Below are 14,888 nucleotides of genomic sequence, written 5' to 3'. Positions count from 1 at the left end.
GGTTGCCGTAACTGCCTTGGTCATCCGGTCAGGCTCCCCAGCTGACACAAATTCTCAACTCTTCAAATCCAAGTAGCATACACTGTACATTCGATTCACCTGCTTGCTGCTCGCAGCGATTCCTGTGTTTACACAAGAGTCTCAGGGCCTTTTTGTGGGTCTACACTGAAGTTACAAAGACAATCACGAGTACCGATAAACTGTTTGTATACAGAATGAACATTAATGAAAACTAAAAACTGCATTTCCTGACTGGAAATTGAGGGAAAAGGTCCAGTGAACATGTGTCAGGAAACGCATCTTTGCCAAGACATATGGCGCTGACGAATGACAGTTCCTCTGACCACGTGCCGTGTGTTCCTTCTGTGTTGCAGGCTGTATGATTGACGCAGCGTGCTGTAAGCAGCAACATGGTGTGGTATTCATGTCGGGAACAAGCCAAGATAAAGTTTGTGCACGGCCAAGGAGACGGAAATGGTCGACAGGCAGCATGGCTGTACCAAAACAAGTACCCTCAGACACACCAAACACGTCACACAACATTTGAAGCCCTCTTTGAGCGTTTGTATAATCATAGCTCCTTTCAGACAGACGCACTTGCAGGGAGGCGGAGCACTGTTCGTACACCAAATCTGGAGGACTAGGTTCTACAGAATACTGAGATGAACTCTAGTACAAACTCCAGGCAAGTTGCACTCCAACATGGTGTAAGCCAAAGTAAGATTTTGTGTATCATGCATGACAGGTGTGTGCGAATACGTGCATTATATCCCACGAAGCCAAAATCGGTTGTGACGTGGATGCGATGCAGCTCTGTACTGTGTTTGAGAGTGATCTGTTGTTGTTGCATGCGCACTGTCCATTTTCGGACGCATGTTCATAGGACTCTTTTTCCTCCATTTCCAATTAGGAAAATGCCCTTGTAGTTTATCGGTTTTGTTAAAATTCACCCTTTACATATTTATCGGACAGAACAGGTATCACACACACAAACACACACACACACACACACACACACACACACACACACACGATGAACTGACTCACTTACCTTGTTCATCTCAGCTTCGTTGAACCCACCAATCATGAACATGAGATTGCTGCATATGTCCTGCGTGAACGCCCCATCGCTGCACATCAGCTCCGTCACCAACTGCATGAATTCGTTGTTCGGGTTGAACTCATTCAGGCCAATCAGTTGGGTCAGCACCTGCGAAGGCAAAACACTTATGGCTACAGAGATACACCATGATAATATGCCTCAAGGTAAAAAAAAAAAGGAGCTGTACCCTCTTCTTTATATACGAAAAGTGTAGTTTCGGCTTAGAGACTGCGATTATTATACCTTGCATGCGCTAAATTCCAATTAAAAATATGAAAAAGTTATTTCCAATTAATCCCTTGTTTGTGTACATGTACATGCTGCGGCAGTGGTTTATGCCATGTTCGTTATTATCTCAATGCCAGACTGTCACAGTACTGGACCAGACGTGCTTCACATCACCGCTTCAGATCTCCATTGGCCCCCACACACAGCAGACTTAAGTACATAAAATTTCTTTCCATGGGGTTATTTAAAAAACCGCGTGTTCCTGGTTCCACTTGCCACTTCATTTGGAAGAGTTGCAAGGAAGAGTAACTAGTGCCCTTAACCGCGTGTTCCTGGTTCCACTTGCCACTTCATTTGGAAGAGTTGCAAGGAAGGGTAACTAATGCGCTTGCTCAAATCTTCCATGATGCTTTGAGATGTGTTTGGCGAGAGTTTGACTGTCGTACTGACATTTGCTTCGCCAAAAACGGTGTTCTATTGAGCACCTGTAATATAGGTTACAGACGGGGGGAGACCGCTGATTTTTATCTATTTCCTGTATGTCTTGTAGTTTTCGTGCAGTTGTTTTCTAAGAGACTGGAGTTATTTTTTAATAACCTCATATTTATTATGGATAATGGTTTTACAATGGAAATCAATATATCCACTAAGTAGTTTCTCACCGTAGACAGAAATAAACGTCATAGAAAAAAGCTGTTTTTCTCGGATGCTATGTTTAACAACAGGAAGGATAGAAAAATGTTATTTAAATTACATTTTGAAATTTATCACCTCGGCTGTTTTTCACAAGTATTTAATTTATTTTATCTAGCACAATTGGCCAATAGTGCAAGGTAGAATAAATTGAATACTTGTGAAGAACAGCCGATGTAGAAAACTTCAAAATGTCTTTCAGTAACACTGATCCAGATTTTAACTTTTTATTTTTTACAGAACGGAAGTAGCTGTACTATAGATGTAGATGCATAGACCACGAATATCAAGGTTAAAATTATCTCCTACGTCAGGGTCACAAGTAAATGAGGTTTTCACGTTTCATGGTCACTCTTATGGGACATCATAAGGGCTACATGCAGACGCACCGTGACGAAGTGAGGTGGATACTCAAAATACAATTTGGCAAACACTGCTTTGCACCATAACTCAGGTGCTTTCAATTCAGTTAGATGGGCAGTGTTGAATGTAGAAGCAAGACAGGATTTCAATTGTCATTTTCAACGGCTTAGTGCTCTTGTGCTGCGTTGGTTCATTTATTACTAGAACGAAAGTCGCCACGGTTGACAGTGAATGTACGAGTATGTGATGTGAAGTGTGGGAACTGAAAAACTGTGTTAAGTTTTCACAAAAATGCCCCGCACCTGCAGTAACAAACCTGAAAAATTTTGTTACTTTTGTGCATACGTTAATTGTGGCTCAAGAAGGCGACCATTGCCGAAAGCAGCGTGACATACATACGATTTGTATTTCGGGTGGAGAGTGGCAGATCAAGATAAATCGTGGGCTTCGCTCATGTATTGCATCTCGTATTCGTCTACACTGAATACTTGGATGCACGGTAAAAACGTCTCCATGGAGTTCTGTTATTTGGCGTGAAATAACAAAACTTGCATCCGATTCCTACTTTTGTAAGGTACTTTCCTTGAGGGAAGAAGTCAAGACCTCGAGGAAAACTGTATTTAGTACCCTGACATCCCACCTGTCATTTGCTCGGTGGCTTATGACGAAGAACTACCGGTTCCTATTCCCCCACATATCCCACCGTCGAACGACTATGCTGAACGGACACATACAGCCGAAAAATTGTCAGTGACTCTGCTGTTACATTTACACCAACATGGTCATCCAGAGAATCACATAAAATCACACAGTGTGAACTCAGTGATATGATCACGGATGTAGATCTTCCAATGCGCAAAGCCCAACTCTTGGTGTCATGACTGCACCTGTGGATCGCTGACACAGTACGTCTGTTTGTGTTTCGGGAGCATCAGAGAAGACTTCAGTTTAGTTTCAGTATCGAGGGCAATGTAAATTGCTGAACTGACATTGACAATTTCTTGGAAGACCTGAACATTACATACAAGCCAGAAAAGTGGAGTGTTTATGTAGATAGCTGAAAAACAAGGTGTAGGCAGCACTATTACATAGTGGTAATCAAAGGCCATCCATCCCTGATGCATATGCTGAATTAGCTAAATAAAGTTATACCGTGTTGAATCCGTTGTTATTCGGAACATGAATGGCTGGTATTTGGAGACTTCAACGTCATTTCAATGCTGTTGGATTTGCAGGATGCTTAAACTAAGTATTTGCTGCTACCTGTGTAAATGAGACAGTCGCTCAAGAGAAAATAAATGTGGCGGAATCTCTAGTGCATCCGAAAAAAATTGTCCTCCAATCATCGCACATTACGATGGGACTTATGACAGCATTTGTTAAGGCTGTGCACAGGAATGTAGTAGCATTTCGGTATCTGTGTAAGAAGTTTCACAGCTCAGCACAGAGGTGATCACGAAGGATTCGGCCTCAGATACGCCGGTTGTTGGGAGACATACACCTGAGTCTGCTCTAACACCTGATCAGCTGCAAGCGGGGCACTGCTGTCGTAGTATGACGACGTTGTTCTTGGGAAACCGGAGAGCCGAAATTTACAGGGACTAGTGGACGAACGTATTCGTGCTTATGCCACCGGTGGCAATATAACCGTGCGGATGCGCTTCCTTTACACTCACCTCGATGTCTTCCCAGGGAGTGTTGAACACAGAGAGCAGTTCCACCAGTATATTTCTCGCATGGAACAGCGGTACATAGTACCGTGGATTAGTGACATGACGGGTGAGTTCTGTTGGATGCCACATAGAGAAGCGCCACACCACCCACAACATGAAGGCAAAGAAACGGCGGCAATATACTAAGTAAGTTCAATTAAGTCCCAGCTTACTTATTACCCTGAGCTAGGAGATAATTTTAATCGTCATATTCGTGTTAGGCGCATCGAACTCTATAAAGACCGCCTATTCTGGCTTCTGTAAAAAATCCACCGTGGATCAGCATAAACATACGGCAGTAGTACCGTATAAGAAGAAACTGATCGTTTTTTAAAACTGCCTTGAGTACTATGCCCATAAAGGAAGAAATAGTAGGGAAGACCGGGACATGGTGGCCCACTTTTTCTTCTTGATATTTTCCAACTTGTAATTCAAATGTTTCCTTAGATTTTTTTATGTGGTACACTATTCCGGCATTTTATAACTTAATAATAAAGACTCCTCACTGTTTGTCTAATCATAAAAAATATTTAGCACAGTAATACTACGTGGGACAACCTACCCCACTCACGGGGCAAGTTGGCCCAGCTGTTAGGGCAAGTTGGTCTATATGATTTCATCATTTAATTTACTGACGACGTTAGTTGTTTGATTGAAAATATATCGATTTTAATACTCAAAGTCTATTTTAATATTAATTCCAACACTTTTATGACAAAAACTACAATCATAAATCTTGTTCCCATTCTCGCAATAACAGTGTGACAGAAAAGTATGTCCAGAATTTTTGTCAGTCTTCGTCTGAGTGTCGGATAGAGTATTCACAGTTCAAACATTCATAAAAAATTCAACTTTTATTCCAGTTTTAACAAGTGACAGAAGTGTCCACTGGCAACAAATTGCACATTGAATCCATTCATCACTTGGATTGCTGTGAGAAAATGGGTTGAGACGCCTAAGACACAGGGCATCCTCTTCTTCATCTTCAAGCACCTTCTTAAGATTATCTACTTTCTTTCTGCATTAAATTTGACGAATTTTATCGTGTGATTTAGCCTGAACAGGGACACTTCTTTCAGAAAATATTTTTTACGCATAACATCCGTATATCTCTGTAAAGTGTTTTCTGTCTATGGGGACTTGTTTTTCACACTGTCTCGCATGTTTCACCTGAGCTTAAATCAGTGTCGCTAAATTTGCTTTTCATTTGCTATCTGTTTCCTTGGATGCGGTTGCTGACATGGCCTGATTTCTACACGCGTTGGGAAGCACAGTTGAGCGAGTGATGTGACGTTAATTTAACAAGCGTTGTTACTGACAACGCAGGCCAGCGAGGGTGTTCTTGAGCAGTTGATGGGCCAGCTACAACCATTAAAATGGATCAACAACATTAAGCTGTATCTATTAAGTACGAAGGCATCGGAGAAAATCAGAATCTCGAAAATAAATAAGTAAATAAATAAATAAAATCAAACTTGTGAAAAAATTTTGTTGACACCGACCTACATAGGGCGGAACGATCACCACGATAAAATAAGGGAAATCAGAGCTCGTACGGAAAAATACAGGTGTTCATTCTTTCCGCGCGCTGTACGAGATTGGAGTCATAGAGAATTGTGAAGGTGGTTCGATGAACCCTCTGCCAGGCACTTAAATGTGATTTGCAGAGTATCCATGTAGATGTAGATGTAGATGAAACTTGGCGTAGATGTTACTGGTTTAAAATCGGTGCAGGACATAATTTACTTACGTAAAAATTGCATGGAAATGATCTGCAATAGTTGCAACAAATTCTAAGAACGTGTCATTCAGCTGCTTAGTGACGTTTCTGTTGCGGGCCCTAAATAAGAAAAAAAGACTAAAATTATGTTAAATATCGCAAATAAGCCCATACTTACCGCTGCGCGGAGTGGCCGCGTGGTTAGAGGCGCCGTGTCACGGATTGCGCCCCCCCCTCCCACCCCCCACGACGGAGATTCCAGTCATCAGTCCTCCCTCAGGCATGGGTGTGTGTGTGTGTGTTGTTCTTAGCACAAGTTAGTTTAAGCAGTGTGTAAGTCTAGGGACTGATGACTTCAGCAGTTTGGTCCCTTAGGAATTCACGCACACACACGCACACACACATACGCACACACACACACACACACACACACACACACACACACACACACACACACAGACACATACTTACCGACAAGATTTCAACGAACTGTGCCAGGATTTGGAAAAGAGGGCTGGCCATGTTATCCATGAAGGCGACAGGGGCCAGGCTGAACATGACGCGAATCTTGGCGTTGTAGTCGGAGCGCGTCGAGGCCATGACGTAGAAGGATGTGGTGCCCTGGGAGTGGCCGGCGTAGAACAGATCAGTTCGCCGAGTCTGATCGAGAATGTAATCGATCATGGCGGGCAGGTCGAAGTAGCCGATCTCGTGCCAACTGTGCAAGAAAGAGGAAATATCAACAACCCTCCAGCTGAATCTGCTTCTAACGCAACAGCGGTACTCTGGAAGTCCTCTTACGGTGTGTGGCAATGCTTATACAGTGCAACCTCACCACGTTTGCCTCTTTCTTACTTCATTCTGTCCTGGAGCACGAGAAGATTTAAGATTGTTAAGTTTTAATAACTTTAATATTACCGTCACAAGCATTACTCAATAAACCACGGGGAGAAGACATTTGTTGGCTGACATCTTGGGATGATCTAGGTACGCTAACAGTGAGTGCAAGTAATGCAGTCCTCGATGAAATTTGACATTGTCGTCTGGAGCACGCAGTGTATTTGCAATTCACTCTTTTATTCGCAAATGCCTTGATCGCATTCGACAGAAAATTACTATTGAGCGGTTTCAGCTCCGGAGCGTCATCATCATAACTAAAAGTCTTGTGTCTCATTGGAAAAGTAACACATTAAGTTCTAATAAAATATTCAGTGCAGTTAGTTAATCAAGTGACTACACCGAGTGAGTGACTACGACTTCACATGTTACACTAGTAACACGTCAAGTTTTCCAATAATCCCCAAAATAACGTAGGTACGAAGCACCCTCTGCCAATAAAACTGGTATGAATTACCCTCTGCAGAAAACTTCGTTAGGGGGCACCCTTGCCACGCAACTTTGGTATGAAGTGTCCTCTGCAGCACATCACCAGTACAAAGCACCCTCTGCTGTGCGGCACTGGGGTGAAGCAGCCTCTGCCACGTAATATTGATACAAAGCACCCTTTGCCTCGTAACATTCCTACGAAGCACCTCACCACACCACTTGTGCGTGAACCAAATTATATCACACAACATTGGTATGAAGCAAGCATCATCAGCTACGCAAAATTGGTATAAAACACCCTTTGCTACGCAACAGCTCCAGACCGCACGAGCTACTGCGATTCAAGTTCTGCCACTCACCACTAGATGGTAATGGTATCGTTTTCTCAGAGGCTAGGGAGTGCTATTAATCACTGTTCAGCCAATTTGCACGAAATGTCTATAAATTATACAAACATACCTTTCTCATAAATCAGTCTGCCTGTTGGTGAAAATCTTGTCAAAACCTTTACAGTATCTCCTGAGTTTAGTCCGAACATAAAGACAAAATAGCAATATGAGACTTCAGTTTCTACGGTATATCTACAGAAGATAGATAGACGACAGAATACAGATAGAAGAAGATTGAAAAGTTTAATATATATCCCACTGGAGATTGTTGATCACTTCTTCAACACTTTTTCTCCCGCTTAACAAGCCGTTTAGGAACGGCGAAGGCTTTCTTCAAAACACTGTCTCTTTTGTTAGTTATTTCCAGCAGTGTTAAAGATTGACTGACAAGACTCAATTATTGATAGAGCGATTAGTGTGTAAGCAACGCTGTGTTGATGAAGCTTCACTTGCTTATGATCCGCTTGATGAATTTCAATCTAATTTGTGCATTTCCTACGACGGGCTTCATTTGTGCACCGTCAACCGTTGTCGATTGCTGCTTTTAGACTTTGCAAGAAGATGGAAATAGTATTTCAGAAAACTGTACAACGGAGAATAAATGTCTAACAACATTTTCAAGGGGAAACAGAAGAAGATGCAAATAGCCTAGGAGAACCTATCTTCAAAGATTTGTATGAAACAGCTCTGAAGAAACCGAAAAACAACGAAGATCCTGGTATAGACCACAATCCAGTTGAACTTTTTAAATAAAGAGGAAAGCTAATCTGGTGTATAGCATCTACGAACAGGGAAAGCTACCGCAGTTGACAGAAATATTATGATACCCCAAGATGGTGCATGCCATAAAATGGTGAAACTATACAATCTTAATCTATTTGTTCATGCATCTAAAATAATAATGTTATTTCCGGTTTGGGTATGTTTTAGACCGTCTTCAGATCTCACACCATGATCCTAGAGGGTGGCTGTGAACAGTGCAGGCGCTACGACTCCACGAACGCTAACTGAGCAGTTACTGTGAACAGTGTCTGCGACATCCATTTTAGGGTACAACCATCCCCCATCGACGAATACTCTTGTTGAACAGCTTCAGCCATTTGAATTGGGCCACATTGTGAGCCTGTGGGAAGCTGGATGGCTCTTTCGATCGACTGCTGAACATGTTGGGCGCAGTGTGTCAGTAGTTTGTCGTTGCATTCAGCAGTGGTTAGCGGAACATTCCCACACCTGCAGAGCTTTTTGTGATGTACAACACCTACCCTGGCCAGCAATATCACCGGAGCTCTCACAAACTGAACACTTACGGGGCGTGATGAGGCAGGAAGTTGTGGTGTCACCGCCAGACACCACACTTGCTAGGTGGTAGTTTTAAATCGGCCGCGGTCCATTAGTACATGTCGGACCCGCGTGTCGCCAATGTGTGATCGCAGACCGAGCGCCACCACAAGGCAGGTCTCGAGATACGTACTAGCACTCGCCCCAGTTCTACGGACGACGTAGCTAGCGATGCACACTGACGAAGCCTCGCTCATTTGCAGAGCAGATAGTTAGAATAGCCTTCAGCTAAGTCAATGGCTACGACCTAGCAAGGCGCCATTAGTAACATTGCATGTATCTAAAGAGTCTCACTTGTATCGCCACAATCTCCAGATGTACCAAAAGGATGGATTAAAGTTAAGTATTCCAGAAGCTACGTACTTTTCTTTATAGCATTCATTACGTATCCTGTTTCAGACCTCACGCCATCCTGCTTTAGCTTAGCGTGTGCCTTTCGGCTTCCTCTCATTGTGTCTAGGCTGTCTGGTCTAGACACAACAGAACTTACTCATTCTTCAGGGCCTGCAAGAACCACTGCCAAATTGCAACAAAAGGCGCAAGACGCATGGCACAATGTACCACATCATACCATACGGGAGCTTTATGATGGTTTGCATGCGATAATACACGCCTGCTTTCCCACTGGGGAGGGGTACTCTATGTGTTGCTGTGACTATTTTGTCTGAATTTGTTATCATGTATTCCCACAATGATGAATTACTTTTACCTCATTTCCCAATAAAATGATCTTATTCTTCAGGACACTGCACATTTTGTTCGACAATGTATTTGAACTGAAATATGTGTTATACGAGGTGTGTTACAAAATTCCGGAACATTCGTAATTTCGCGTCAACGGTGTTTTGGAGCGAATTATGGTTGGCATCCCTGCTCACGCCTGCGTTTAACCTGTAACTGCCGGAAGGGTCATTGCTGTATGTCTGATAGTTATTGTTCAGTGCTGTATTGAGTAGAGCGTTGTGTAGCAATGTTTGCTAATTTCGGGATGGCAGAGATAGAAGAGCAACGAGTCTGAATTATATTTTGTATGAAACTCAAGAAAACCTTTACAGAGACACACAGGAAACCTACGGTGATGAGTTTTTAAGTCGTACTCGGTGCTACGAATGGTTCATACGATTTAAAAATGGCTTGACAGAAGTTAAGGATGGCCCTCGTTCAGGACACCCTTCAAAGACTACCGATGACGTTTGCGCAAATGAGAACGAGATATTCCATAAGAGCATAACTGGTGATGAGGCGTGGGCCTATGGGTATGATGTTGAGACCAATGGTTCTTCACAATGGGCCGAAAAAGCTTCTTCAAGAAAAAAAAAAAAAAAAAAAAAAAAAACTCGTCAGGTCAAGCAAAATGTGAAAAGCTATGCTGATAGTTTTCTTTGACTGGAGGATTAGTTCATCATGAATTCATGCCGCAGGGACAAACTGTAAATCGATAATACTATCGGGACGCGTTACAATACCTGCGGGAAAATGTGAGGAGGAAACGGTCCGTAGTGTGGCGACACAATTCGTGGCTTTTGTATCACGATAACGAGATCGCACATTCATCCCTGTTGGTGCGTGACTACTGCACAAAAAACGGAATCACTGTGCTGCCTCATCCTCCGTATTCTTCAGATTTGGCCCCTGCGGATGTTTTTTATTTCCAAAGTTGAAAAACACACACATTCACACTCAAACAACCGAACACCACAGATGTCAAACACACTTCAAGTGCGCGCGCCTCACCCAGCCAAAAGGCAACGAAACAAATGCTTACTACACAGCCACAACAACACGTAATGGCGGCGAAAACTCTGCATATGTTTTGAAAAATCAGAGAAAGTGTAATGTCAAGCTGCCATAGGTCACGAAATCTGCCTGTTCACTTCGCCAACAACATATGAGAAAGAACACAATTTCAAAACCGTAAGTTGTACACGAAAAGCGTTATATCTACTAATTTCCGTCTGTAAATGCATAATAAATAGAAAAATAAAAATTACGTTTTGCTGTTTGCAGATAAGAAGTTGTAGATTGTGTAGCAGAATGGCTACCAAAATATATGTCAAACAGTATCATGTAAGGTACGCTACTGGCAATTAAAATTGCCACGCCACGAAGATGACGTGCTACAGATGCGAAATTAAACCTACAGGCAGAAGATGCTGTGATATGCAAATGATTAGCTTTTCAGAGCATTTACACAAGATTGGCGACACCTGCAACGTGCTGACATGAGGAAAGTTTCCAACCGATTTCTCATACACAAACAGCAGTTGAATGGCGTTGCCTGGTGAAACGTTGTTGTGATGCCTCGTGTAAGGAGGAGAAATGCGTACCATCACGTTTCCAACTTTGATAAAGGTCGGATTGTAGCCTATCGCGATTGCGGTTTATCGTATCGCGACATCGCGGTGAACGTACATTGGAAGCGTGTATTCGTCATTGCCATACTGGCGTATCACCCGGCGTGACGGTATGGGGTGCCATTGGTTACGCGTGTCGGCCACCTCTTCTTGGCATTGACGGCACTTTGGACAGTGGAAGTTACATTTTAGATGTGCTACCACCCGTGGCTCTACCCTTCATTCGACCCCTGCGAAACCCTACATTTGAGCAGGATAATGCACGACCGCATGTTGCAGGTCCTGTACAGGCCTTTCTGGATACAGAAAATGTTCGACTGCTGCCCTCACCAGCACATTCTCCAGATCTCACACCAATTGAAAACGTCTGGTCAATGGTGGCCGAGCAACTGGCTCGTCACAGTACGCCAGTCATTACTCTTGATGAACTGTGGAATCGTGTTGAAGCTGCATGGGCAGCTGTACCTGCACACGCCATCCAAGCTGTGTTTGACTCAATGCCCAGGCGTATCAAGGCCGTTATTACGGCCATAGGTGGTTGTTATGGGTAATGATTTCTCAGGATCTATGCACGCAAATTGTGTGAAAATGTAATCACATGTCAGTTCTAGTATAATATATTTGTCCGATGAACACCCGTTTATCATCTGCATTTCTTCTTGGTGTAGCAATTTTAATGGCCAGTGGTGTAAGTATATACTTCTCACAACAATCTAGTTTTCGTGGGGAACAAAAATTCTTAGTTATGGATCGTTTATAAAAGATTATTACTCAAGGTTGTATAGCTAAAAACCACAAATAAAATTTTTTCTATCCTTTTCTATTTTAGACTTCCAGTACATACTCACAGAACATACAACTTTCTTAAAATTGAACTTTGTAAAATTTGAATCTACCTGGAATCTAACCCAGGCCCCCAACATAGTGAGCAGTCAAGCTAACATAGTCACACTACTTGTCAGAAAAAAGTGTTTTTTTAGCGTATTAACTATGATTGTAAAACTCAGAACTTGAGAATTTTTGAGGGTTACATCGGACTGCTTAGGGAAAGGTACATTTTAGTTCTGAACTTCAGTTCCACAAATATAAAAAAATGGTTCAAATGGCTCTGAGCACTATGGGACTTAACTACTTTGGTCATCAGTCCCCTAGAACTTAGAACTACTTAAACCTAACCAACCTAAGGACATCACGCACATCCATGCCTGAGGCAGGATTCGAACCTGCGACTGTAGCGGTCGCGCGGTTCGAGACTGTAGCGCCTAGAACCGCTCGGCCACTCCGGCCGTCACAAATACAAAAAATTGCGAAAATCTGATTGTCATGTGCCCCTTTTAGAGAAAAACAGGCAATGTGGCCACACTTGGGGGCACAATTTAATTCTACTCCTAGTAAGTTTGATTCATAATGAACTATCTGGGTTCGTCATAAGTATCGAATATGGATACGATAGCTTGAGTCCATCGTTACAGTGGAACGCGCCACCATCTTCAAACTGTACGCTTATAAACTCATCATCATCTAGAGAAAATCGGCCGTGAGCCACTGTCAAGTTCAACCAGGATTAGTTCCCTCATTTGAGTTTCATCGAGGATGGTGCACCGGAAATTTGCGCTGAACAAGGTTAAATGCCGCTTAAGAAAAACTAACTTTTAATTGAGGTTAGTGCACTCGGCCATTGATCTGAATCCAATGGAGCATGAAATACGTACGGAAGCTAGCAATAGGCAGCTCTGGGCCAGCAAACCTTTGGCCCGTAATTTACGTGAACAGCGTGATATGTGCATAGACATGTGCTGTCACACACCTCTAGAAACCTACCAAGGACTTGCCCATCTCATATCACGCAGAATAGCTGCTATGCTAGGTTTTACAGATGGGCCAACACTCTATTAAGTAGCTGGTCATGATGTGTTCACTCTCCAATATATCCAGAAAGCTTGTCACTCACCTAAACTGCCAGAAATCGCTCTTATCCGGGTTTAAGGTAGTGTGATTCCTTGAGTATTTGTTGCCACGAGCGTTTCCGAGCCACACGTCGTAACCAGCGTCCGCCAGAATGTATGCTGTGAAATAAAAACACATGATCATATTCACTGCACTTATTACTAACCTACGCTACAATAAATTTTGTATCAACGCACAGCTATGCTAACCAAGTGTACCGTTCAATAACTGCAGGCCAAGCGCCGGCACTGGACCGCACCTCCTCTCTACTCATTTATCACCGTCAACAACAATCCAGAAACGACACTACACTACACACTCATCGCAGAAAACTACCAAAATTGGACACACATAAGATTATAACACTCTCGTTCGCCAAGGAAAGGTGTGTCGTGTTGTTTGTCGTTGTTGTTGTTGTGGTCTTTAATCCGAAGACACGTTGGACACAGGTCTCCACGTTAGTGTAGCTCGTGCAAGCCTGTTTACCCATACACAACAGCTGTAACCTACATAATTTTAAATCTGGTTGCTATAGTCTACAATTATTACCTCTATTAATAAATTGACTATTCCTTGAACCATCAGGACATGTCCTAAAACGATTCCTTCTGTTAGTGAAGTTGTGCCATGCTCTCTCTCTGAGCACTATGGTCATTAGCCCCTAGAACTTAGAACTACTTAAACCTAACTAACCTAAGCACTTCACACACACCCATGCCCGAGGCAGGATTCGAAACTGCGACCGTAGCAGCAGCGCGGCTCCGGTCTGGAGCGCTTAGAACGGCACGGCCACCGCGGCCGGCTGTGCCATGCTCATCATTTACAAAAAAATTTAATAAAAGAAAAATCTTGACCGCACTGATTCGAGATTCACTTGTTTTCGGCTTAAAGTGAATATATATAGTGAGCAAAATATTTACCTCTTGACACCGCGTTGCTCCGTGGCGAGCGGAGAAAAGCAAGAAATTCGGAATGTGACTGGACTTTGTTACGAGACACGATAACGAGAGGACGTGTAGGAAGTGTGTAGAATGAAACAGCCGTTGTTATCCGCCATATTGGATAATTTGTGTTTTTGAGATTCATAAGCAGTATTTAATGTTAATGTGGAGTTTGGTAACGGCCAGAATACTGTCTGTTGCATTTTAAAGGTAATTGCTCGTATTTAATTTTTTTTCCAAAGGATTCTGTGAGGAACTACTATGCACTACAAGCTTGTATAGGACTTCGAACATCGGGTGGTCCATGTTTGCGGAGGAACCTGCTTCTATCACACGGTCGAAGCATAGAGAAAGTTTTCTCTGATAAACAGAACTCATTTCACTCGCAGAAAATCATCAAATGACGAAATGCGAATGGCAGTGTTCCAATTCGAGAAGATCCTATAGAAGTTTTCTTTCTCTTATGTTTCAAGAATTTTACAGGCAACCGTCGGAGTCGGCAGCTGCTTCTCCACCACGAGAGTAACTTGTCTTCGTGTACAAAATTACGTAGGCTGTGGGGATCGTCGACGCCGATAGAGATAGTGTTCTTCACAGACATTCAACCAGAGACGCTACACACACTAGTTCAGTAACAACGAGTTTAATATTACCAGCTGGTAAAACTTTAATTCTTCTTGTGAGCAGAAAAATTTAATATGGACTGTTGGAGACGGTGCCTCGGAGCAGGAACCGCTCTAGGTAGGTATGATGAGTAACTGCTGGCAGTTTTCGA

At 42.9% G+C, this 14,888-nt stretch overlaps 1 protein-coding gene across 1 annotated transcript in view; it reads right to left on the bottom strand.

Moving 5' to 3' along the window:
- The window catches only part of LOC124622491 (lipase 3-like), a 71,720-nt gene that overhangs the window by 33,450 nt on the left and 23,382 nt on the right, over positions 1–14,888 (bottom strand). Inside the window, exons 5-7 of the mRNA XM_047148205.1 lie at positions 13,177–13,291; positions 6,290–6,536; positions 1,052–1,210 (exon numbers count right to left, since the gene is read on the bottom strand). Coding sequence (XP_047004161.1) covers positions 1,052–1,210; positions 6,290–6,536; positions 13,177–13,291 — 521 coding nt within the window. The remainder of the gene's footprint in view (positions 1–1,051; positions 1,211–6,289; positions 6,537–13,176; positions 13,292–14,888) is intronic.

The sequence above is a fragment of the Schistocerca americana genome, chromosome 7 (assembly GCF_021461395.2).
Source record: "Schistocerca americana isolate TAMUIC-IGC-003095 chromosome 7, iqSchAmer2.1, whole genome shotgun sequence".
Taxonomy (NCBI): Eukaryota; Metazoa; Arthropoda; class Insecta; order Orthoptera; family Acrididae; genus Schistocerca; species Schistocerca americana.
This window is presented reverse-complemented; position numbering and strand designations above follow the sequence as displayed.